The sequence below is a fragment of the Chelonoidis abingdonii genome, chromosome 7, assembly GCF_003597395.2.
Source record: "Chelonoidis abingdonii isolate Lonesome George chromosome 7, CheloAbing_2.0, whole genome shotgun sequence".
NCBI classification, from domain to species: domain Eukaryota; kingdom Metazoa; phylum Chordata; order Testudines; family Testudinidae; genus Chelonoidis; species Chelonoidis abingdonii.
Window position 1 is genome coordinate 72,771,238 of NC_133775.1, and position 25,186 is coordinate 72,796,423.

The 25,186-nt window shown below is 43.6% G+C and overlaps 2 protein-coding genes across 11 annotated transcripts in view; both read right to left on the bottom strand.

Moving 5' to 3' along the window:
• The window catches only part of LOC116820233 (protocadherin gamma-A4-like), a 393,116-nt gene that overhangs the window by 223,080 nt on the left and 144,850 nt on the right, over positions 1-25,186 (bottom strand). The window contains exon 1 of one of the 10 annotated variants that reach the window (XM_075068015.1): positions 11,945-14,539. The exons of 8 other annotated variants lie outside the window; for them this stretch is intronic. In XM_075068015.1, the coding sequence (XP_074924116.1) occupies positions 11,945-14,374 (2,430 nt within the window). In that variant the 5' untranslated portion in view covers positions 14,375-14,539. Of the gene's footprint in view, positions 1-2,755; positions 5,364-11,944; positions 14,540-25,186 lie in introns of those variants that run through there. One more of the 10 variants, XM_075068017.1, reaches the window with a different exon arrangement.
• On the bottom strand, positions 6,437-9,019 carry LOC116820210 (protocadherin gamma-A12-like). Its single transcript, XM_032772527.1, has one exon. The coding sequence runs from the start codon at positions 8,864-8,866 to the stop codon at positions 6,437-6,439; it is 2,430 nt and encodes an 809-aa protein (XP_032628418.1). The 5' UTR covers positions 8,867-9,019.

Here is a 25,186-nt window from a genome sequence, read left to right on the forward strand (position 1 = left end):
CAACAGCGGCGCTCAGAGTCTCAACCAGTAACTGCAGGCAATGATTTAAAAATCCGCCTTTTAATGTCAGTTTAAGTCTCTAGTGCTATGTATACCGAGTGATGTTTATATTAGAAATAAACTCATACGAGTCTTTCGATTAAGTTGTTTTAACGCGGACAGTTCCTTATCTATTTTACATAAAAATCACGGTGCTATTGAAATACTGATGTGCCATTTAGCTATATAACTAGAGTTCGCAGTCAGTTTTCTTTGTCAGAATGAAGCAAGTCTATTGGTGTCAAGGGCTAATATGAAAACACCAAGTAGGTGTACAGATTTCCTGTGAATTATTCAGAGCCTCATATAGTTTCTTTACTCCCCTTCAAATAGAGAGTTGAAGAACCATGATATCACAGGCACGTTATTGTTGCACGTTAAGGGATATTTGTAATTGTAACGTTGTATTTCCATCTTATTATCAATAAAACCTGTTATTTTCAACCCGTAAGAACAGAATGCCTGAGATATATAATTATGTATAATGGGAATAGCTGACGGTCTCTTTCAAATTAATCTCTCTTACATGCTGTATTATACCACTAAGCAAAGAGAATAGTATTCCCAATGTTTGCTCCTTGTCGGTGACCTAACAGATATCCCGAGCGGTTTTGTTTTCTACATGCTAATGCAGAATTAGATGTTCACCTTGAGAAAGTGATACAGACACGGAAGGATATTAAGAGGGCGTTAAATCCGAGAAATGAAAAACTATCTCAATGTATGATGGACTGTTATAGAATCCTCATGTAGAGGTGACCATATTAGATCCTTTTCTCATAATTCCTCTTTAGATACCATAACTTTTATGCTGGAGGGAATGCGTTTTTTAATTGACTTAGATATGTTCTAATCAATTAGTTTAAACAAACTTTGCATATTAATATATCACGATTCTTTAGGTGGTTGATCACAAATGAAATTTACCACCTCATTCTGTTACACGCTTGATTTGAAATGGTATTCATGTTCCCTGATGATTCAGGACATTAACTCATTGTGAAATTGAATGGAAAAATGACTCATTTAATAATTCTTTGAATAAGTATCTCCTTAAATATCCGAAATGTCTCATTAGAAGATGATATTAGAAAAAATGGAATATATTTACAGCATGCCATAAATTCCAGGCAGGTAAATTATGGCTGAAAAATTTGATTGCACAATCACATCGCAGTCAAAATCAAAACCCTGCCAAAACACAAACAGGCAGTTCTCCCCCTGGAGGGATGATAATAAAGAGGTGACAGATACTTAACGCACTATTGGAAGATGGTCTGATACTGCACAGATAAGGGAAAGATATGACTCTATATAGCATTGTCAAGGTTCCCTTCCCACTCTGAACTTTAGGGTACAAATGTGGGGACCTGCATGGACTCTTCTAAGCTTAATTACCAGCTTAGATCTGGTATCGCTGCTACCATCCAGATCCTCCATCTGGAACCCACCCTTTCCTCCCAAAACCTTCCCCTCCCAGGGTAGCCTTGAGAGACTTTTTCACCAAGTTCCTGGTGAACACTGATCCAGCCACTTGGATCGTAACACAAGGAGAATTTAACCATCCCCCCTCCTTTCCCCCACCAATTCCTGATGAGTCCAGATCCAATCCCCTTGGATCTAAAAACAAGGAAAAATCAATCACGTATTAAGAAAAAGGCTTTTAATTAAAGAAAAGAAAGCTAAAAGAAAACCTTCTGGGAGAGATTAGCATACCAGCTGTTCTCACAGACAACAGATTCAAAACACAGAGGAGGTTCCCCTGGGCACAAATTTAGTTACACAAATAATGCCCAAATACCCAGTTTTGATAATTCCCTTAATGGTACCAAGACAAGTTACAAAGAAAATAAACATAAACCTATTTATCCCTTTCTAAAACTTACTACTCTGATAAGATGCTGGTTCCTTGATCTTTTTCACTCGGGCTGAAACTGAAACTCTAAACAAATGAAAAGTTCCCTCCTTCCTTTTGAAACATCTTGTTCCCCATTGGTTCCTCTGGTCAGGTGTCAGCTAGGCTAGGTGAACTTCTTAACTCTTTATAGGTAAAAGAGGCATTAACCCTTAACTATCTGTTTAGACAAGCATAGAATAGAACAAACAATTTTTGCTACTAAACAGCAGGCGCCAACAATCCTTTGGTACTAAAACTTGGAGCACCTGATAACAGCAATTGCACAGAAGCAAACACAGGGAAAAAAGAGTTACTCTGAAAAGATTGCAATATAAACGACTCTATAAATTTCATAAATATTACATCACAGTGTGCTCACTTAAAAATCAAAGTATAGACTTCACCTCCAATATGTCAGTGAAAAAATCACCGGTGGAAGCGTTCAGGTGTCAGATTTTGAGCCCTCTAAACCAAAATTACTGCTTAAAATTAAAATCGCAGCATTGTCATTACACAAGAGATTCTCGGCGTATTACTCTGCCCATTCGTTTTTAGGAAGTTTCATTCATTCTTCCCAGCGTCTTTAGGACAACACAGTTTATGAGAATATGGTAAGGTCCCATCATCGCAGTTTGGTAGAAATCGGGGATCTGCCACGATGGAATAAAGATTAGAACTGATTTATTGAAGAACAGGGGAATTCTTCGGTCTTCGGAATTTCATGATTCAAACCACTAAAACTGTTACTGGGGGAAAAAGCAGATTAGCGCTAAAACCAGGACCCAGTAAAGTAATTAACGCATTAATGCAAAAACTCACCTTGAGAAGAGTTTCGGACGCGGATTTGGGTGCTTCAGAACCAGAATTATTTACAACTAAAATATCACAGCTGTCATTGCAAAGGATATTCTCAACTGTAATGGTCTTGTCGCTACTTTTAAGCAAGTTAAATCCATTTTGCCCGCAGTCTGTAGCCAAACACAAATTATAAGAATACGGCAAGGTCCCGGCTTCGTAATCTGGTAGGAATCTGGGATCAGCCTTGGAATAAAGAGCAGGCTTGACATACTGAAGAATAGAGGAACTTTTTGAACTTCTAATTTTCATGGCTATCACAACTATAATTGTAATTAGAAATAAAAATGAGATCAGGGCTAAAGCCAGCACCAAGTAAAACTGTAAATCAGACTGAGATGCCGAGTCATCCGATTGGTCATTCATTTCCGGAAGAGCCTCTTGGAAGTTCTCTGCAAACACCAGGTTGAGAGTCACTGTGGCTGACAGAGGTGGCTGCCCGTTGTCCTTCACCAGGGTGACCAGCCTGTGCTTCACAGCATCTCTGTCCGCAAAGGCGCGGGCTGTCCGGATCTCCCCGGTGTGCAGCCCCATGCTGAACAGCGTCGGTTCCGTGGCCTGGAGCAAATGGTAGGAGAGCCAGGCATTGTGTCCTGAGTCAGCATCCACCGCCACCACCTTTGTCACCAGATAACCTGCCTCGGCCGAGCGAGGGACCATCTCGAACAAGGTGGAGCCATCGGCTCCCACGGAAGGGTACAGGATACGAGGGGTGTTATCATTCTGATCCAGAATAAACACCCTGACGGTGACATTGCTGCTGAGAGGCGGGGACCCGCCGTCTTGAGCCTGTACTTGCACTTCAAACTCCCTGAGTTGCTCGTAGTCGAAGGAGCGTTGGGCATAGATAGCTCCGGTCTGGGAGTTAATGGAGATGTAGGAGGAGAGAGGCACCTCCTCGAGGTTGCTGCTCAGAAGGGAGTAAGTGACTCGAGCGTTCCGGTCCAGATCCCGGTCTGAGGCTTTTACACTGAAAATAGAGGCCCCCGAGGGATTGTTCTCTGACATATAGGCAGTGTAGGAAGGTTTCTCAAAGACAGGGGAGTTGTCATTGATATCCGAGATCTGCAATAAGATTGTTTTCTGGGTGGAGAGGGGAGGAGAGCCTTTGTCTATGGCGGTGATTGTGATATTGTACTCCGGGATCCTTTCCCTGTCCAGGGTGCTGTCTGTGAGGAGCTTGTAGTAGTTAATAGAAGATGATATTATTTTAAAAGGCAAGTTGTGCTGAATACTACAGCTGAGTTCTCCATTTTGTCCGGCATCTGGGTCAAGAGCTTTGATCAGAACTATCACTGTTCCTGGCGGCGAGTCTTCGGGAAAAGGACTGGATACTGATAAAATCGTCACTTCCGGGGCGTTGTCGTTCTCATCCAGTATTTCTATATGAACTTTGCAGTGATCGGTCAGCCCACCCCCATCCCTGGCTTCCAATTCCATTGTGTAATCATTTTTCTCTTCAAAATCCAGGATCGCTGTATTTGTAATTTCTCCGTTCTCAGGGTCTAAATGGAATAATTTGCGGGTGTTTTCCGGTATGCTGTCGAAAAAGTATGTTATATGGCCATTTAAACCTTCGTCTCTGTCACTGGCTTTCACTTGAAGCACTAAAGTGCCCTTTGGTAGATTTTCCCTCAGGCTGACTTTGTAAATCTGTTCAGTGAATACGGGGGGGTTGTCATTGGCGTCAGTAATTTTAATCCTAACCTGAGCTGTCCCAGATCTGACTGGATCTCCCCCATCGAGAGCCGTCAGGATTAACTGGTGGGAACTTTCCTCCTCCCGATCCAAAGACTTTTCTAAAACTAATTCTGCTTGCTTTTTGCCATCTGGGCTCTCTTTCACTGCCAGGGTAAAAGAGGGGTTTTTACTGAGTTGGTAATTCTGCAGTGAGTTGATCCCAGAATCCGGATCTTGCGCAGATTCTAGTCGAAATCTCGTACCCGGCAGTGCTGATTCGCTGATTTCTAGATCAATGTCACTCTTTATGAACCATGGGGCATTATCATTAATGTCCTGGATTGCGACATTCACGAGGTAAATATTTAAAGGATTTTCAACCACCGTTTCGAATGTCAGGACACAAAGAGGAGTCTCCCCGCATATCTCCTCCCGGTCTATCCTGCCATTCACATACAAGTTGCCATTTTCCCCATTCACTCTGAAGTACTGCTTTTCCGAACTGACATGGAGCTTCCGCTGCGGCAGTTCTTTGATATCCAACCCCAAATCCTTGGCGAGATTTCCGACAAGGGAACCCTTGGCCATTTCCTCCAGAATCGAATAACGAATCTGCTCCGAGACCGCCCAGCAGAACAAAGAGAATAAGAAAGGAAAGAACAGTACTTGCCGTGTGACTGCCCATCCGGTCTGTTTGTGTCCGGTTTCCATCTCACTCACTTGCACTTATGCTCTTTTCCTCTCTCTTTTATTCCGTTTAGATCCTGTAGTTAAAATCCCGCCTGTATTGTAAATATCCTCAGCGACGAAAATAAAATAAAATCCCTTTATCACTCCTGTTATGCATCCCAGTCTCGATGGAGGGTTTCTCTGAGCATCGAGGCTGTGTGCGTTTTTGTCTCTGTTCTGCGCTATGTGACTGAGCAATCACACTGCAGCCGGCTCCAACGGATCTCCGGCTGCAGCTCCGCGCCGTATTGGCCAACAGCGGCACTTTGAGTCTCTGCCGGAGAACTGCAGCTCGAATGATATGATAAAAGCCTGGATGCAGGTACAGAGAGGGCAATGGAAATTCGTTTGGATCAATGCATTCCCTCGCCCATCCTTAGGTAGAAGAATATATAATGAACACACAAAAAGAATTTAGGAAAGCTGAATGGTATGGGTTTCCATTTTGTCTGCTTTTTGTGTCGTTTGTGTGTTGTCACCAAAGTGGCTTGATTTTAACAAAAAGCACTGTAGAATTGTTATTATTACAAATTTTCCCTGCCCAGAATCAGGGCCCTGGCACAACAAAATTATTTCTCTTCAGAACTTCCTTCAAAAAATAAAATACCTTTTCAGTTATCTTTCCATGTAAACGGCCTAATTTTGGTCTGGTGGATTTCGTGGGATTTATGTTACTTTGATGTAAAGAGAGCACAGGATTGTCAAGATCTAATAACACCTATCTGAAACTAAACAAGTAAACATAATATATGCATAACTGAGGAGATTGAAGCCTCATTCAAAAAGGCTTCTCGGAGTTGTTATAAAACCCTCTGTAAACTGATTCTTCCTTCCAACAAACAATTGCAGTTCCCTTTAAAAATACTGTATATGTTACGCTACACTGGTATTCCTGTTTGAACTGTAGTAACGTCGGAAAGCCCTAATGAAGATCGAGATCTAATTGTGTGTAAACAAAAAAGTACACATCAAGCTTGCCTGGAAGATTTGCTGTTACTTGAAGTTGAGTCACCAATTAAGGTTCACCAAACAGACAAACAACAAAAACAACAAAACCCTACCCTACTGAAGAGGGAAAGGAAGTAGAGGGTCATAAGGAAAGTGGGATCACTCTAATACAAGGTAATAACGCGTGATGGATCAAAAAAGACGATGGCTTTTACAATAAATAAATAAATAATATTTCCGGCTCCTAAAACACATCAACGTGGTTAAAAAGAAAAATAAGAAAAGAAGCTAACTCACTTGAACAAATTTCTGCTCGCCATCACCATTCTTTATATCTGCCGATATTGACACAGGATCCTTTATCTCACAGGTCTGCTGACTAGTCAGAATATTTGAATAGTTTGATTTTGTAACGTTGAACTGGCTCTTTCTGGAGTCCCTGGTCAGAGAAACCTCATGTGTGTAGGAGTGAAGAAAAGCTCTGACTCCATCGAGCCCCACAAACTGTGAGACCGGAACTCCACTGAAAGTCACACTCGAGGAGTCAAACAGCTGCGACTTTCTCCACTTGCGGAGCCTCAGAGCCACTAACACTATGAGAAAGGTAAAGAACAAGCAGGACACGGAAGCCACAGCGATCACCAAATACAAGGTGAGGCTGGATTCGGGGTTTACAGGAGCTGAGAGGCTGCTTAAATCGGAGAGGATTTCGGGGATGCTGTCAGCCACCACCACCGTGACAGTGGCCGTGGCAGAGAGAGGGGGCTGCCCGTTATCCTTCACTAAAACCACCAGACTTTGCTTGAGCGCATCTTTGTCGAGAAAGTAGCGCACCGTCCTGATCTCGCCGCTGTGGAGTCCCACAGAGAAGAGCCCCGGCTCTGTAGCCTTCAGCAGCTGGTAGGAGAGCCAGGCGTTCTGCCCGGAGTCTGCATCCACCGCCACCACCTTAGTGACCAGGTAACCCGGCTCGGAGGAGCGAGGGGCCAACTCCACTCCCGTGGAGCCATCGGTGGGAAAGGAGGGGTGTAAGATGTGCGGGCTGTTGTCATTCTGATCCAGTATAAAGAGAGTGACCGAGACATTACTGCTGAGAGGTGCGGACCCCCCATCCTGAGCCTGCACTTGGAATCGAATCTCCCGGAACTGTTCGTAATCGAAGGAGAGCAGAGCGTAGAGAGCCCCGGTCTCGGAGTTAATGGAGATGGAGGAAGAGAGCGGAGCTTCCTGGATCTCAGTTCCAGTAATGGAGTAAGTGACTCTGGCGTTCTCCCCCAAGTCGGGGTCATTCGCTTTCAGGGAACAAAGGGAAGCTCCTCTGGGATTGTTCTCTGTGACGTACAAAGTGTAGGATGTCTGGTTGAAGATAGGAGCGTTGTCGTTTATGTCTGAAAGCTGCACGAAAATAGTTGTTGTTGAGGATAAAGGAGGAGTCCCTCGGTCTGTGGCTGTGACAGTTAAATTGTAATCGGAGACCCGCTCCCTGTCCAATGCTCTGTCACTCACCAAGCTGTAATAATTGTCAAATGATTTCTGTAACCGAAATGGCAGGTTGGGTGGAATAAAACATATGACATCACCATTCTTTTCAGAATCCAGATCATGTACATTTATAAAGGCGATCACAGTTCCCGGCGGGCTGTCTTCGCTCAAAGAGTTGGTGAGTGAGGTGACTGTAATTTGAGGCTCATTATCATTGACATCAATAACAGCTATCAGAACTTTAGACCTGGCCGAGAGGTCTCCAACGTCCTTTGCTTGAACCTCCATTTCATATGATACGGCTTCCTCATAGTCCAGGTTTCCCACAGTTGATATTTCTCCCGTTTTAGAATCCACCTGGAATATCTGAGACGCTTTGTCTTTCATCTTCCGGAGTGAATATGTGACCTCCGAATTTATCGCTTCGTCGGGATCTGTGGCGTTTACTGTCAGCAGCAGAGACCCGATGGGCACATTTTCCAAAACACTCACTTTATAGATAGGCTGACTGAAAACTGGTGCATTGTCATTTGCATCAAGGACAATAACGCGGATTTGCGCAGTGCCGGACCTGACTGGATCTCCGCCGTCAGTGGCTGTGAGGATTAGATCGTGAACAGCTTGTTCTTCCCGGTCTAGAGACTTTTCCAGCACCAGTTCGGCATGTTTGTCCCCGTCAGCTCCCGTTTGCACATCCAGAGAGAAGTGTTTGTTACTGCTGAGGTAATAGCCCTGCACAGAATTGGTTCCCACATCTGGATCCTGCGCCCCCTCAAGAGAATATCGGGTTCCCACAGCGGCTAACTCACTGATTCTAAATTCCAATTCATCTTCCTGGAAACGGGGCGCATTGTCATTAATATCTGTGATTTCAACTTCAACTGGGAAAAGTTTAGCTTTATCCTTAACGAGAACCTCAAAATTTAACAGACATTTCTCCATCTGGCCACAGATTTGCTCTCTGTCAATCCTTTCCGTGGGGCATAAATAACCGCTTTTAACATTCAAAGCAAAATACTGACTCCTACCTCTGGAAACAATGCGGACTCCGCGGTCTGAAAACTCCTTGGTATCGAGCCCCAGATCCTGAACGATATTCCCCACGAAAGAACCTTTCTGCATTTCCTCCGGAATGGAATAGCGAATGTGCCCAGAAATTGCCTCCCAAACAGTAAAAAATATAAAGCAGAACAGCACTCGCCAATTGCAGTCCCGGAGTCTTTTTATATCCGTCATGTCTAGCACTGGAAATAGAGGCCGTAAGTCCGTGTGTCAGAACAGTATATAAAAATAGGAAAAATAAAAACCCCGCTCTTCAGTCCGTAGTTCGTGGATCAAGAGCTTTCCCAGGGGGTTTAGTGCAGCTAAGCTGTACTGTGTATTCTGGCTTTTTACAAAGTGTGTCTGCTCAGTCTGTTGTGCGATCGGTTACTGCAGGGCGGGGCTGGCTGGATCTCTCCTCGCATTTGTCTCCCTGATTGGTGAACAGCGACGCTCAGAGTCTCAACCAATAACTGCAGCAGTTTAGATATATAATTTCAAACGCATTTCCTCCCAATATGTGTGTTAACTATTTTCTCCAGCATCTTTAATCTCCTAATATATATTATATATTAATTAGGGCTGTCATTAATCACAGTTAACTCAGGTGATTAACCCCCCAAAATTAATCACGATTAATATCAGTTTTAATAGTACTGTTAAACAATAGAATACCAATTGACATTTATTAAATATGTTGTATGTTTTTCTACATTTTCATATATATTCTGTGTAATAATTGAAATTAAAGTCTTTATTATTTTTATTACAAATATTTGCACTGTAAAATTATAAACAAGAATAGTATTTTTTCAGTTCACCTCATACAAGTGGTGTAGTGCAATCTCTGTCCTGGAAGTGCAATTTACAAATGTAGATTTTTTTTGTTATACATCTGCACTCAAAACCAAAACAATGTAAAACTTCAGAGCCTACAAGTCCACTCAGTCCTACTTCTTGTTCAGCCAGTGCCTAAGAGAAACAAGTTTTACATTTATGGGAGATAATGTTGCCCACTTCTTATATATAATGTCACCTGAAAGTGAGAACAGGCAATGTTATTTGTTTTCGTATGCCCCATCATGCTTAGGCCACCATTCCAGAGAACATGCTTCCATGCTGATGACACTTGTTAAAAAAATGCTTTATTTAAATTTGTGACTGAACTGCTTGGGGGAGAATTGTATGTCCCCTGCTCTGTTTTATGGGCATTCTGCCATATATTTCATGTTATAGCAGTTTCAAATGATGACCCAGTATATGTTGTTCATTTTAAGAACACTTTCACTGCCGATTTCACAAAAGGCAAAAAAGGTACCAATGTGAGATTTCTAAAGATAGCTATGGCACTGGACCCAGGGTTTAAGAATCTGAAGTGCCTTTCAAAATCTGAGAGGGGCGGGTGTGGAGCATTCTTTCAGAAGTCTTAAAAAAGCAACACTCCAATGAGGAAAATACAGACTCCAAACCACCAAAAAAGAAAATCAATCTTTTGCTGGTGGCATCTGACTCAGATAATGAAAATGAACATGCTTCACTCTCTACTGCTTTGGATTGTTATGGAGTAGAACCCATCTTCAGCGTGGATGCATGTCCCATGGAATGGTGGTTGAAGCATGAAGGGACATATGAATCTTTAGCACATCTGGGATGCAAATATCTTGTGATGCCGGCTACAAGAGTGCCACGAGAATTCTTGCTCTCGCTTTCAGGTGACATTGTAAACAAGAAGAGGGCAGCATTATCTCCTGCAAATGTAAACAAACTTCTTTATCTGAGTGACTGGCTGAACAAGCAGTAGGACTGAGTGGACTTGTAGGCGCTAAAATTTTACATTATTTTATTTTTGAATGCAGGTTTTCTTTTTCCATAATTCTGCACTTGTAAATTTAACTTTCATGATAAAAAGATAGCACTGCCATACTTGTATTAGGTGATTTGAAAAATACTATTTCTTTTGTTTTTTACAGTGAAAATACTTGTAATAAAAATAAAAATAAAGTGAGCACTGTACACTTTGTATTCTGTTTGTAATTAAAATCAATATATTTGAAAATGTAGAAACATCCAAAAATATTTAAATAGTATTCTATTATTGTTTAACGATGCAATTAATTGCACAATAATCACAAATAGTTTTTTATATCACATGATTAAACACAATTATTTTTGTGATGGCTTGACTGCCCTAATATTAATGAAACAAATCTAGATGCAAAATGAATATTATCTTATAATAGATATATTGTAAAGCTGAACTCTTCCCTTTAATCCATTAGTCACATAATAAATCTGTGGCAAATGGAACACAACCTCTCTGCTTAATTTCCTCAATTTGAAGTGACACGCACATTTATGTTTTGCATAATAAATTAAATTAATTCTGTATTTACATCACATCATAATAAACAAGAAGACTAATTTTAGTTTACACATTGTTGTGTGAAGTCACACAGTCCTATGCACTTTCCCTTCCAATGAACAATTTGTTCACCTTTCTGTTTAGAATTTAGCATCTATTTATTTGTTTACTTCTATATTAATTTAGGCATCCATCATAGGGCAAAAGTGCCTATCCAATGCCTTAGAAACTTTTGCACAGCATAATAATATCTGTAAACTTTATCAAATCCAGTAGCCTACTCTAATTGCAAGGTTAAGACTCATATATCCAGAAAACTAAAATATAAATTATCCTGCACACCAACACAAATTACAATTAGTCTCCCTTGGCTCCAAGAGCCCATGAAATCGGATTGGCTTTGCAGCATGCTCTAAAGATCAACAGAATTTGGCTAATTTGGCCCAGGTGGACTTTGGCTTTAATTTTGATGTTTATTTTGGAGAATTTCTGTTGGTGTTATGCGTTATTTACTTATCTGTTAATTTATTCCATTAATTTATAAAATTAATATATTGTAATGGTTTTGTCATTCTTAAAATTGATGGAAAACCAAAAAGAAAAAGATCATGAATTTAAAAGGCAATGCGTTATCTACATAGCCGTAAACTGAAAACTGCTGATATAGTTTATTTTATCATTGCAATATACCTCGAAAACTTTCTGCCGTATCACCTTGATACCACTTAAATAATGTCAAGGCCCCGAACAAATATAAACAAATAAAAGCGGATATAAAAATTGGATGTTCAAAGGATTACTATTTCTAATTAATTAGGTTTAACATTAAATGATATATAACCCCTTGATTTGCCATTACTAAAATATATAAAGATACAAGCACGTGCAAGCGCATGAGCACAGAAACTCACCTTTCCAACGCTGCCAGGTTCAGAGATTCGCTCTACAGAAGCGGAGGTGCTGTTGCTCATTATAAACATCCGAGAGTTGTCATTGGAAAGGATAATCTCTCCTACATCGTTCTGGCCATTTGGTTTTAGAATATCAGAGTTATTCCTTCCGGAGTCTGCGGCTAAACATAGATTATAGCTATACGGTAAAGTCGCATCGCAGTAGCTGGGTGGGAATCTGGGACTCGCCTTAGAATAATCAGAACTGAAACATCTCAGAACTGGGGGATTCCTTGCTCTATAAAATTTCATCACAATGGCCAGTGCAACTGTCAAGAGGAACAAAAATGAGATCAGGGCTAAAGCCAATACCAAGTAAAACTGTAAATCAGACTGAGACGCCGAGTCACCCGATTGGTCGCTCATTTCCGGAAGAGCCTCTTGGAAGTTCTCGGCAAACACCAGGTTGAGAGTCACTGTGGCTGACAGAGGCGGCTGCCCCTTGTCCTTCACCAGCGTTACCAGCCTGTGCTTCACAGCATCTCTGTCCGCAAAGGCGCGGGCTGTCCGGATCTCCCCGGTGTGCAGCCCCATGCTGAACAGCGTCGATTCCGTGGCCTGGAGCAGATGGTAGGAGAGCCAGGCATTGTGTCCTGAGTCAACATCCACCGCCACTACCTTTGTCACCAGATAACCTGCCTCGGCCGAGCGAGGGACCATCTCGAACAAGGCGGAGCCATCGGCTCCCACGGAAGGGTACAGGATGCGAGGGGCGTTATCATTCTGATCCAGAATAAACACCCTGACGGAGACATTGTTGCTGAGAGGCGGGGACCCGCCGTCTTGGGCCTGCACTTGCACTTCAAACTCCCGGAATTGCTCGTAGTCGAAGGAGCGTTGGGCATAGATAGCTCCGGTCTGGGAGTTAATGGAGATGTAGGAGGAGAGAGGCACCTCCTGGAGGTTGCTGCTCAGGATGGAGTAAGTGACTCGGGCGTTCCGGTCCAGATCGCGGTCTGAGGCCTTTACACGGAAAATAGAAGCCCCGGAGGGATTGTTCTCCGGCACATAGGCGGTGTAGGAGAGTTTCTCAAAGACCGGGGCGTTGTCATTGATATCCGAGATCTGCAACAGGATGGTTTTCTGGGTGGAGAGAGTGGGGGTGCCTTTGTCTGCGGCGATTACTGTAATATTATACTCTGGGATCTTTTCTCTGTCCAGGGTGCTGTCTGTGATTATTTTGTAGTAATTACGAGAGGAGGACAGTATTTTAAACGGTAAATTGTGTTGAAGGTGACAGGTGATTTTTCCATTTTCTCCTGCATCACGGTCACGAGCTCTTATAAAAGCTATCACTGTCCCGGGCACAGAGTCTTCGGGGATAGGACTGGAAACGGATGTAAGGGTTACTTCGGGGGCATTGTCATTCTTGTCAATAATTTCTATTTGAACTTTGCAGTGACCAGTCAAGTCACCCCCGTCCCTGGCTTCAATTCCCATTGTATATTTATTCGTCTCTTCAAAATCCAGAATATCTGTATTTGTTATTAGTCCATTTTCAGGATCTATTCTGAATAATTGCAGGACATTTTGGGGGGCATTACTGAAGGAATAACTGATTTCTCCATATAATCCTTCATCCTTATCCATGGCTTTCACCTGTACCACTATGGAGCCTTTGGCCAGATTTTCACTTACTCTGACTTTGTAGATCTCTTCAGTGAATACTGGGGGATTGTCATTGGCATCAGTGATTTTAATGGTAATCTGAGCGGTCCCGGTTCTCACAGGGTCCCCCCCATCCACAGCCGTCAAGATCAAGATATGAGAAGTTTGGTGCTCCCGATCCAAAGGTCTGTCTAAAACTAATTCTGCGTATTTATTGCCATCTGCATTCTCCTTCACTGCCAGGATAAAATACTGATTTGGGCTGAGCCGGTAATTCTGCAGTGAATTCAGTCCAACATCTGGATCTTGCGCCGATTCGAGTGGAAAGCGCGCCCCTGGCAGTGTAAATTCATTGATTTCTAACACAATGTTATTTTTGTCGAAGCTGGGGTCGTTATCATTAATGTCCTGAATTGCTACATCCATGTCGTAAATGTTTAAAGGATTTTCCACCACCGTTTCGAATGTCAGGACACAAAGGGGTATCTCCCCGCACATCTCCTCCCGGTCTATCCTGCCATTCACATACAGGTTGCCATTTTCCCCGTTCACACTGAAGTATTGCTTTTCCGAACTGACACGGAGCTTCCGCTGCGGCAGTTCTCTGACATCCAACCCCAAATCCTTGGCGAGATTCCCCACAAGGGAACCCGTGGCCATTTCCTCAGGAATCGAATAATGAATCTGCCCCGAGACCACCCGGTAGAACAAAGACAATAAGAAGGGAAACCAGAATACTTGCCGTGTGACTGCTTGGCCGCTCGGTCTCTGCCTGTTTTCCATCCCACTCAGGCTTGCTTTTATTTTCTTATTTATTCTACTTCGATTTTGTGCTTTAAATCCTCATTAGAATGTCAAAATCCTCGGTTTTGGAGAGTAAATAAAATTACCATCTCAATCTAATTTTCCACGAAAGTTTCGAGACAGAGTGTCTCTCAGTAGCGAACTGCATGTATGTTTGTGCAATCGCTGACTGAGCAATCTCAGTACAGGAGGCTTTAGTGGATATCCGGCTGCAGCTCCAGCTCTGCATTGGCCAACAGCGGCACTCTGAGTCTGAGTTACAGAACTGCAACTGGTTGGTCTCATCAAAACGCTTATGTCTAAAGAGCATAGAAAGGCTAACCCATTCCTTTCTCGAAAGTCCTAAAACAGGTGACTAGAGTAAACCATCCTGTGTATCGAAAAAAGTTAAAAGAATCGGCAAATGTGTAGTAAGATACATGCTCACTCCACTCTGTTTTCTGTGAGTTTTGTATGTTCAGTAACATGTCGGTTTAATTACGAATAAAAGCGTCATTACTTATATTTCTAAGAACGAAACATTTCTATCTGGAAACCCAAACCCACACAGCAAAGCTTTCCTGAATTCCTCTAATATGTGACAGATTTGCCGTTCTTCCATACACAGAGTCAGATTTTAATCTCAGTTACAGCAATGTAAAGGCAGAGGAATTCGTCTAAAGCGAAGGGGGCAGTCCGGTCCAAATGATAATACACAGTAGTAGGAATCATGAGACTAAGCTATACAATGCCCTGGCCATTTTCTGGTGTTGTCTAGCAATTTATGTTCTCTGTTTTTGAGTTGATCCGTTGGTAAAGGAGGATATCACCCTGGTTATCTACTTTTACAGACATCTTAGATTTACGGATGAAAATTGTTCTTTACGTGCTAAGTGTTATTATTACTTCAAATTCACATCTATGTAAATGAACACAAAATATACCCAGTATGAGACTGACAAAATATAAACTGAGAATTTTGAACCAGAAGCTAAACAAAGTAAATTCTATGGCTACTTAATTTATGTCTGAACTCTCACGCTTTGAAGTCCAGACTACTGTACCCCTTTCAGCAGTCTGATTTGTCTTTTGTATCCACAAGTTTCACCTCACTTAAAAACTACTTGCTTACAAATTGCTTACTCTCTTATTTTACCATATAATTATAAAATTAGTTGCAATATAAATATTGTACTTATATTTCAATAGAATAGTATAAACAATTCATTGTCTGTATGAAATTTTAGTTTGTGCTAATGCTTTTTACGTAGCCTGTTGTAAAAGTAGGCAAATATCTAGATGAGTTCATGTATCCCCTGGAAGACCTCTGGGTACACCCAGGGATACACATACCCCTGATTGAGAACCACTGATGTAATCTGTTTATCTAATATGACATCCTCTCTAATGCAGGCAATAGAATGTCACCCAATGATTCCTACAGTGGAGGACATTGATATCCCTACTGTGTCATTGACACTATTAAGACCAATACTTTATCATTTAACTAGATCATATCTTTTAGAAAAGTATCTAATTTTGATTTAAAGACTACTAACTATTATGAATTTACCACTTCCAATGCTAATGTGTTTCAATCATTAATTACCTTAACTGTAAAACAAATTTATCTTGTTTTCAATTTGAAGTTTTCATGATTCCAGCCACTGTATTCTATGGCTTTGTCTGTGAACTTAAAGATAATCTAAAATCAATTATATTCTCACTGAATAAACCCTTTCTTAGTCTTTCCTTTTATAAAATTCTGTAAGCACCTCACCATAAGGTGCCTTTTCCAGAGCTTAAACCAATCCTGTAGCTCTCTCAAGACTGTCCAATTTTTTAACATCTTTTAAAAAATATGGAAACCAGAACTGGACACTGTATTCTAGTGGTGGTCTCACCGATACCCAATTTAGATGTATCATCACTTCCCTTGATATTATTCTCATTATACATCTAAGAATTACTGAGATGCTGGCAGACCAGGTTGCATCTCATGACAAGGTCCCCATGCCTTAATTGAACACTGGCAAATATATAGCCGGAATCAGTCTGACTCACCCCTGTGTTAGTGTTTAAATAGCTACTAGAATTATAAGAATGTATTTAACGTTTAGACTTTATTGAATGTTTGTGAGTTACTGCAGGCATTTATCTCACTTATAATATCTGCACCTCATACTGTAAGGCAATATCTGAGTGGTTGTATTGTGAGCTTCTGTGACTGTGTAAATCACCAGACAAGGGGGAGATATAGGGCTGACCTTCAACAGAAAATGTTACACTCTTCCCAAAAGGAAAGATCCATCTATACCAGACGGACATTTGCGAACACTGCAACTGGAAAATCCTGACACACTATCAACAAGAGGATAAAAGACTTTTGTTATTCTGTCCTCCTACTTCTGAAAATGAATCATGCAAGTGAACTTCTCCCATTAGTTATGTTTGCCATTCAGAGACATGTCAGGAGGGGCATAAAAACCCAAAACAAAAGGAAATTATTATCTCTATGCTGCTTGAACTTGGGGGGTGGGGATGGGGCTAACTTTTCTAGACATAAGCAAGAAATCCCTAGTTGCTTAGCCTGGATTAGTCCTAAATCATACACAGATCTTGCCAATTTTAGCTGTTATTGCCTTTTGAAAGTTGATCGTATGTCTTGTGTGTATATACTTACCTGTTTTAACCTTGTAAATAACTGTTTTGTTTCGTTTTCCTATTTAATAACTCTTTAAAGAGTTTGTTATGTGATTAGTTACAGTGTTGTCTCTGGTGTGAGATCTAAGGTACAATTAACCTGGGGTAAGTGACTGGTCCTTTGGGAGTATGAATAACATAAACACTGCTGTGATTCTTGGTTTAAGGAACCAGCCATGACAAAGTTTCATGCACCCGGATGGTGATAGATCAGCAAACTCAAGGGGACTGTAACTCCATGTTAAGGCTGTCATAGTGCCGGAGGAGTTTCCACTTGATAACTGCATGGTGAAATTTAAGTATAGATATCATTAAAAATTGGGGCTTGTGACTTGCTTCCTAACTGTCTTTCTTGAGGTTGGTACTCATGCTCTTGAATCACTGCAGCTAGTGTTACACTAACAGAGTCAACATGATTCACATACCACAGGTCAATTAGGCTTTGTCTACACTATGGAGCTTTTAGTGACATGGGCATGTGGATATAGCTGTGTCACTAAAGTCAGGCAGTGCAGCCACTGTTTGTTGGCTCTTTTGCTGACAAAATACTTCCACCTCCAACAAGTGGCATTCGCGTTGTCAGCAGGAGGGCTGTTCACAAGGGCACTTTTGTCTTTCAGGAGGGGGGAAGGATAGGATTAACACCTCTGAATGACAGAAGTTTTGTCATTCAGTTGCCAGTGTAGATATAGCGTTAGGTTTATAGATCATAACTCCATAGCTGTTAATGTTTAAACTTGATATTGAGAGTTTTAAAGATTAAAGAATAGACATACTGTGTGAACCACAGTAATGTGATAGTCTAAAGGGAGAAAACCTTGAACATTTATGTTTGCAGAATGGAATGTCCTTTAAAAGGAAATCCCCAGGTCAGGAGTTGAGAGTTTCGCTCATAAATTTTGACCACATACTCAGGGAAATAGAGGAGATGGAGTCTGATCAATAGGGCGAGAACCATCCTGTCTCACATGCTGCAAAGGCAACCACAACCATGGAACTAGCTGGATTGCAGCACCTGACAGCCAAAGAAGAACCAGAGAATGATGGCAGAAATGTGGATCAGAGAGACAGAAGCAACCAAGGCAGTTTAGGTAAAGGCATGCCAAAGGCACATGGAAGAAATAGAAGAAGTCAAATCCAATGAAGAAGCTGAAGAGCTGGTGTGACGTTATCTGATTAAAATATGACCATGCAGATCATTGTTGCTACCACTGTTATATAATTGCAACTAATTTTGTACAAAGTACATCTAGTAAGATGTCTATGGAAAGGTTATGATTGGCTGAATATGATTATGCTATTTAGATATATGTATCATTTTTGTATTTGCAGTTATGACTGTTGGCTCTATACCTTGTGACAAAGTTCCTCCTCTACCTTGGTGGGTCCTGTGCTTATTGGCAGATTTTCACACCTTAGTGATCGTTCCCTCTGATGGAACCCATAGTCTGGGTCAACTCCTCCTGTATCTGATCAGGAGTTGGGAGGTTTGTGGGGAACCCATGCCCGCCCTTTACTCCAGGTTCCAGCCCAGGGCCCTGTGGATTGCAGCTGCCTACAGGGCCGGCACTTCCATTTAGGCGGCCTAGGCAATCGCCTAGGGCGCCAGGATTATGGGGGGGGCAGCATTTTGCCAGGGGGGGCAGCAGGCAGCTCTGGTGGACCTGCCGCAGTCGTGCTTGCGGAGGGTCCCCTGGTCCCGCGGCTCTAGTGTAGCTGCCGCAGGAATTCCTGCGGACGGTCCGCTGCTCCCACAGCTCCGGTGGACCTCCCGCAGGCACACCTATGGCAGCTTCACTGGAGCCACAGACCGGTGGACCCTCCACAGGTACGATTGCAGCAGGTCCACCGGAGCCGCGGGACCAGCGAGTGGGGCGGTGAAATGGCTGTGCGCCTAGGGTGCTAAAAACACTAGCACCGGTCCTGGCTGTCTATAGTGCCTCCTGTAACAGCTGCATGACAGCTACAACTCTCTGGGCTACTTCCCCATGGCCTTCTCCAAACACCTTCTTTATTCTCACCACAGGACCTTCCTCCTGGTGTCTGATAAAGCTTGTACTCCTTAGTCCTCCAGCAGCACACTCTCTCACTCTCGGCTCCTTGCGTCTCTTGCTCCCAGCTCCTCACATGCCCACCACAAACTGAAGTGATCTCCTTTTTAAACCCAGTTGTCCTGATTAGCCTGCCTTGATTGGCTGCAGATGTTCTAATCAGCCTATCTGCCTTAATTGGTTCTAGCAGCTTCCTGATTACTCTAGTGCAGCCCCTGCCCTGTCACTCAGGGAACAGAAAACTACTCATCCAGTGACCAATATATTTGCCCTCTACCAGACTCCTGTATCCCACTGGTTTGGGTCTGTCACACATTCCTCCCCCCTGCTCAACACCAAGGGGTTGAGCAGCTTGGGATGCCAGACAGTGCAGACTGACAAGCATCAGATTGCGTATGTCCTGTTTCTGCAGTTGCAATACAAAATAGAAGGTTGGAGGATACTGAACCACCTGGATCAGCCCTGGTTCTTCTCCTTGTTTCGCTGAAATCCATTAGAAGAGGGCATGGTGATCACAGGAATATCTGCACAACAGGTATCAAAGGAAGACCGAGAAGAGTGTAGCATTTGTTTCTATGGCCCATTACGGCATAGCATGCGCTCACACCACTGCATATTTTTGTTCCCTCGGTAAGGAGTAATCCTACTGAAGGTAGAGAATTGGGTTTCTCTCCTGAAACCATACTGTGAAGAATGCCCCAAACCTACTCCGATGCATCTGTGCTGCAGAAGATAAATCCTTGTGAAGTTAGGTGCTAATCAGTACTACGGTTCTAGGAGAGGCACTAATAAGGTCGTGAATGCGTGTCATACTGCTGCGGTCAGACCATCTAAAGTCAGGTCACGGCTTTGCACTAGGTCTGTCAGGGGGCTTGCCCTGTCGCAAGGGGGATAATCATCCGTATCTCACTAATCTTACGAACACCTGAAATGAATCTTGCGCCCCATATGGACAAATTTTGGGATGGCTCAACTTGTTCACTGAGTTTACAGAACCATTTCCCACAATGAGCAAGAATTAATTTGACCGCGGAAATGAAAGGCACACTTGGCAGTGTTTGTATAAGGGACAGCTTGCCTGACGGTATCAAGGACTGCTCCACGATTCTCTAGGTGGTTTCAGTCTGGGTATAAATGACAATGTACAAATGGCAGAGCATAACTGTTATGCAGGCGCAATGCTTGTCCATACGAGAGGGCTGAAAGTAGTGGGGCCCATGTAGTCCAAAAGGGGAACAGTATATGAAAAAAGACTTCTGGTGTAGAAAGCCCAGTCTTTTCCTTGCGGCTCGAGGGAATTGTCATACCTTTGTCAGTCTTATGGTAGTAAGTACAGGCATTTATCAAGTGATTCACTAGCCTTCATGCGCGAGTATGGTAACGGTGTCGAACTGGATCTCTGTAGTTGCTCGGAAGTCATTTGCAATCTTGTGGTGCCATCGGTCTGGGACCATCACGATTGGGCTGGACACTGACTGTGGATTCTCGATGATCCCAACTCCAGCATTTTTTTACTTTGCTACTTTTATTTCCTCCTTTTGCACCGCACCCATAAGGCTTCATTGTATTGCTGCCAGGTTTATATGTGGATATTCTCGTTTTGACCTCGTTTTGATCGAAACACATTTGTTCGAAGATCATCTCAGACACCTCATGTTCTGTCTGTGTAAATTGGGACTTTTGCACCTGTTTGGACGGCTTGTTTTCCTGGGTCAGGTCTTTTTGGACAGTTATGCATGCCTCTTGTGCATGCCAGGGTTTCAGAAGGTTGATATGATAAATCTGTTCTTTTCAGCGTCCTGGCTGCCGCACCTTGTAGGTTACTTCCCCCATGGGTTCAACCAGCTCACAGGGCCCTTGACATTGGGCCAGAAGCTTACTTTCTGCTGTGGGTACCAACACCATCACCTGATCCCCTGGTTGGAACTGTCGGACTTTTGCCTGGCAATTGTAATGGGTTCTCTGGGCCTCCTGTGCCTTTTCCAAATGTTCCCATACAATAGAGCTCCTTGCGTCTCTTGCTCCCAGCTCCTCACACGCCCACCAGGCTATCCGGTCTCACATCTGTATTACATGTTCTATTATATTTCTCCTCTCATTGGGTTCCTCTTCCCAAATCTCTTTGGCGATATCTAGTATGCCACGGTGGTGACTCCCGTATAATAACTCAAAGGGGGAAAATCCAGTTGAGGCCTGAGGTACCTCCCGGATAGCGAACATAAGGTAGGACAGTAGGGTGTCCCAATCCTTCCTGTCCTGACTTACCACCTTCCTTATCATAGCCTTGAGGGTTCGGTTAAACGTTTCTACCAACCCATCAGTCTGCGGATAGTAGACTGAAGTTCTCAGGGTATGTACATGGAGCAACGTACAGAGGTCCTTCATTAGCTTTTACATAAATGGGGTTCCTTGGTCTGTTAATATTTCCTTTGGTAGCCCCACTCAGGCAAAGATCCTCACCAGCTCTTTGGCTATCATTTTATAGGCTGTGTTCTGCAGGGGGACGGCTTCTGGGTAGCGAGTAGCATAGTCCAAAACAACAAGTATATATTGGTGGCTCTGAGCCGTCTTCTCCAGGGGTCCCACTAGGTCCATGGCTATTCGCTCAAAGGGGACCTCTATGATGGAAAGAGGTACTAAAGGTGCTCTCAGGTGGGGACGGGGACTGGGAGCTGACACTCTGGGCAGGATGCACAGTACCTCCACACTTCTTCATGTACTCCAGGCCAGAAGAACCATTGTAGGACTCATGCCAGGGTCTTCTCTACCCCCAAATGTCCCCCCAAAAGATGAATATGAGCAAGACTTAATACAGCCTTCTGGTGTTTTTGAGGTACTAGGATCTGCTGTACCTTCTGCCCTGTACTGGTGCAACCCAGTATAAGAGATTCTTCTTCATTATGAAGTAGGGTCCTGGTCCCTGGGTTTTCCCTTCCATGGGGAACCCATCTATTCATCACTTCTCTTTCTATGTTGTCGTACCTTGTCTTCGCCTGGTCCTGTCAAATTTCTTCTTCCGGGGCTAACTGCCCGATCTAGGGGCCGTCTCTGTTGCTCCTGTCAGAAGCATTAGGGTGGGGGTCAGACTCAGGTGCTTCTCCCTCCTGGTGGCTTCCTTTTTAGCTGCTTGAGATCTCCGGCCTACCTATGAAGTGCCTCTGAGCTTTGAGTCGTATTTCGGGTCCCAAGCTTAGCTGCCCTCCTTTCCTTTTACTTTCTATCGTGTATGGGAATGGAAAATTAATCTGGGGATATTTCAGAGAAGACTCGGGAGTGACAGTTACTGTGGATGCCTCCCTAACTTTAGTGTTCCCTCTTTCTCCAATCCTCCTACTGGGAGTAAGTCTCCAACTGGAAAAGTCCTCCCTTGAGCACTGGGATATGGGAGATTTGAGGGGCTAACCTGGCTGCTACCTCAGTTGTGTTCCCTGATCTCATTTTACTGGGATTAGTGGGGTACTAACCACTGTCCATGGACGCATGTTATCCCTATGTATGCCTTAGGCCTGCACAGCTGACTCACTTTCACAGAGCTTTCCCGAGACAAGCGTTGTAGCCACATCCCCGAATAACCAGTATTTATGGTCTCTACCCCATTTTTGACTTTTATGGTACTGAAGTATATGTGGGTTAGTGAGACCCCACAGAGGTGGGATTAGGGAGATGGGTTGCCCAGTTCCAGGTTTACACTGCATAGGCCCTCAGCATGGGGACACTGTGCAGTATATGTCCATCTCCCCACAGGCATAAATCTGTATGGGGTTTTAGGCATTCCCCGTCTGGTGGGGCAGTCTAACATCACGTCCTTTCTCCCTAGTGTCGACTCTTTGTGGGCTATTGTGGGCTTCAGCCTCTCTTTTTCCACCTTGATCTCCTGGTTGCCAGTCACCCGAGCTCTAGGGCTTTGGTGCTGCTAGTTTAACCCGGGGTGCCGTCTTTCTTAATGTCGGGTCAGCTCCTTCGCTGTCCTTTGCTCGTCTACCAGTGCGCACTCATCATAGTGGATGGGTTCATTCTGGCGCTTACCTAAGCACCGAAGTCTGGCAGACGGTGCCCCTTATGTATCCAGTCGATGACAGAACCTCTAGTATCTCTTCCGACTCCGGGAATTCCATTCGCCAACCACTTTCGTTGCAATATGGACTGAGGTCATACAATTGGGTATTGCTGGTTTTGTCTTCCTGGGGGTTACTCCACTCGTGATACTGCTGGCCCGCACTGCAGTTGTTCCCAGATCTGGCCAGGTTTCTCTGCTTTCAGCTTGGGGGGTGGTTGCTGCAGCCTTTTCAGGGGATCATAGTAGGCCTTCTGGGCCTACACCACACAGGAATGGGGCAAGGATGCCAGACCACTGATCTCGAGCCAGGCCTCCCGTAGGGCTTCCTCTCAAGGCAAAGGATTATGCCATCACATATCCTCCGCATCATTTTCTGCAGCATATGCTGGCCATGCATGATCTGTGTCCATCGTGGCGCTCTTCGGCTCTGTAAGGGTTTTACCTGGTTTACCAGTTCCCGCAACATAGCTCGGTCTGAGAAGCCTGGTCCAATCAGCAGGGCGATTTGTTCTTGCTATGCATCCGCACTGGCTCGCTGTTGGGGTGGGCTGCCTGGAACGGGTAGCTCTCCTGCTGGGCCGCCGTAGCTTGTATCAATTCCTGCAATAGTCAAGTCTATGTGTGGGAAAAAATAACACTCTTTTTTTAAATCATCTCCTTCTTCCGCCACGCTGTGCACACCAATTCACTGAGTGACACCAGCTATGACAAATTCTCTCACCTTTGGTGGTCCTGCTGTTATTGGCTGTTATTTGCACACCTCAGTCGATCTCCCCCTCTTGAGTGGAGCCCACAGTCTGGGTCAAATCCTTCTGTATTTGATAGGAGTTGGGAGGTTTTGGTGTGGGCTGGGGAACCCAGGCCCGCCCTCTACTCTGGGTTCCAGCCCAGGGCCCATGTGGATTGCAGTGTTCTGTAGTGCCGTTCATGTAACAGCTGCACTGACAGCTACACTCCCTGGGCTAACTTCCCCATGGCCTCCTCCAAACACCCTCTTTATTCTCACCACAGGACCTTCCTCCTGGTGTCTGATAAAGCTTGTACTCCTTAGCCCTCCAGCAGCACACTCTCTCACTCTCGGCTCCTTGCGCCTCTTGCTCCCAACTCCTCACATGCCCACCACAAACTGAAGTGATCTCCTTTTTAAACCCAGGTGCCCTGATTAGCCTGCCTTGATTGGCTGCAGGAGTTCTAATCAGCCTAGCTGCCTTAATTGGTTCTAGCAACTTCCTGATTATTCTAGTGCAGCCCCTGCTCTGGTCACTCAGGGAACAGAAAACTACTCATCCAGTGACCAATATATTGGCCCTCTACCAGACTCCATACCCCACTGGTTTGGGTCTGTCACAACATGCATTTCAAATATGTTTGCTCCTGTGCTAATGCCCACAAGATATTTATCCTGCACATCTTGAAGGGACTATTCAATTTAAGTGGCCGATCAAGGGACACTTAACTCACAATGGACTATGGAAGATGCCCATCCACACCTGTTGGACTTTAATGTAAACAACTAGAGTATAGGTAATGGCCTCTACTGTGACTAAGCAAAATCATGCATGGACATGTGACTTGCCCATGTGACTTCAAACATCATCTTGCTACCTGTAATTTTCTACTAGCTATGCTGAAACAATGGAACAACGGATTTCCCTCCACATGGCAGAAACTATAAAAGGCACTGGAAAACCCTCCATTTTGTCTCTTTCCTGCTCATACCTCTGGACTATGAACTTATACTAATGGGATCATTCTAACCAAAGTACAGAGGACCTTCCAATTATTTGGAAGCAACCAGAGACTTGTCTTAAGCCAGCAGTTTATTCCATCACTGCTATAAGCCTGAATCAAGAACTGTGCAATTATTGTATGTATTTGATTCCTTAACCAATTTTAATGCTTAGCTTTCTTTCTTTTTATCAATGAACCTTTAGATTTTAGATACTAAAGGATTGGCAACAGCATGATTGAATAAGATCTACATTATATATTGACCTAAGT

What these genes read in the sequence shown, in the direction of transcription:
- LOC116820210 (XM_032772527.1), bottom strand. Translation starts at nt 8,866, where the DNA reads ATGACGGATATAAAAAGACTCCGGGACTGCAATTGGCGAGTGCTGTTC.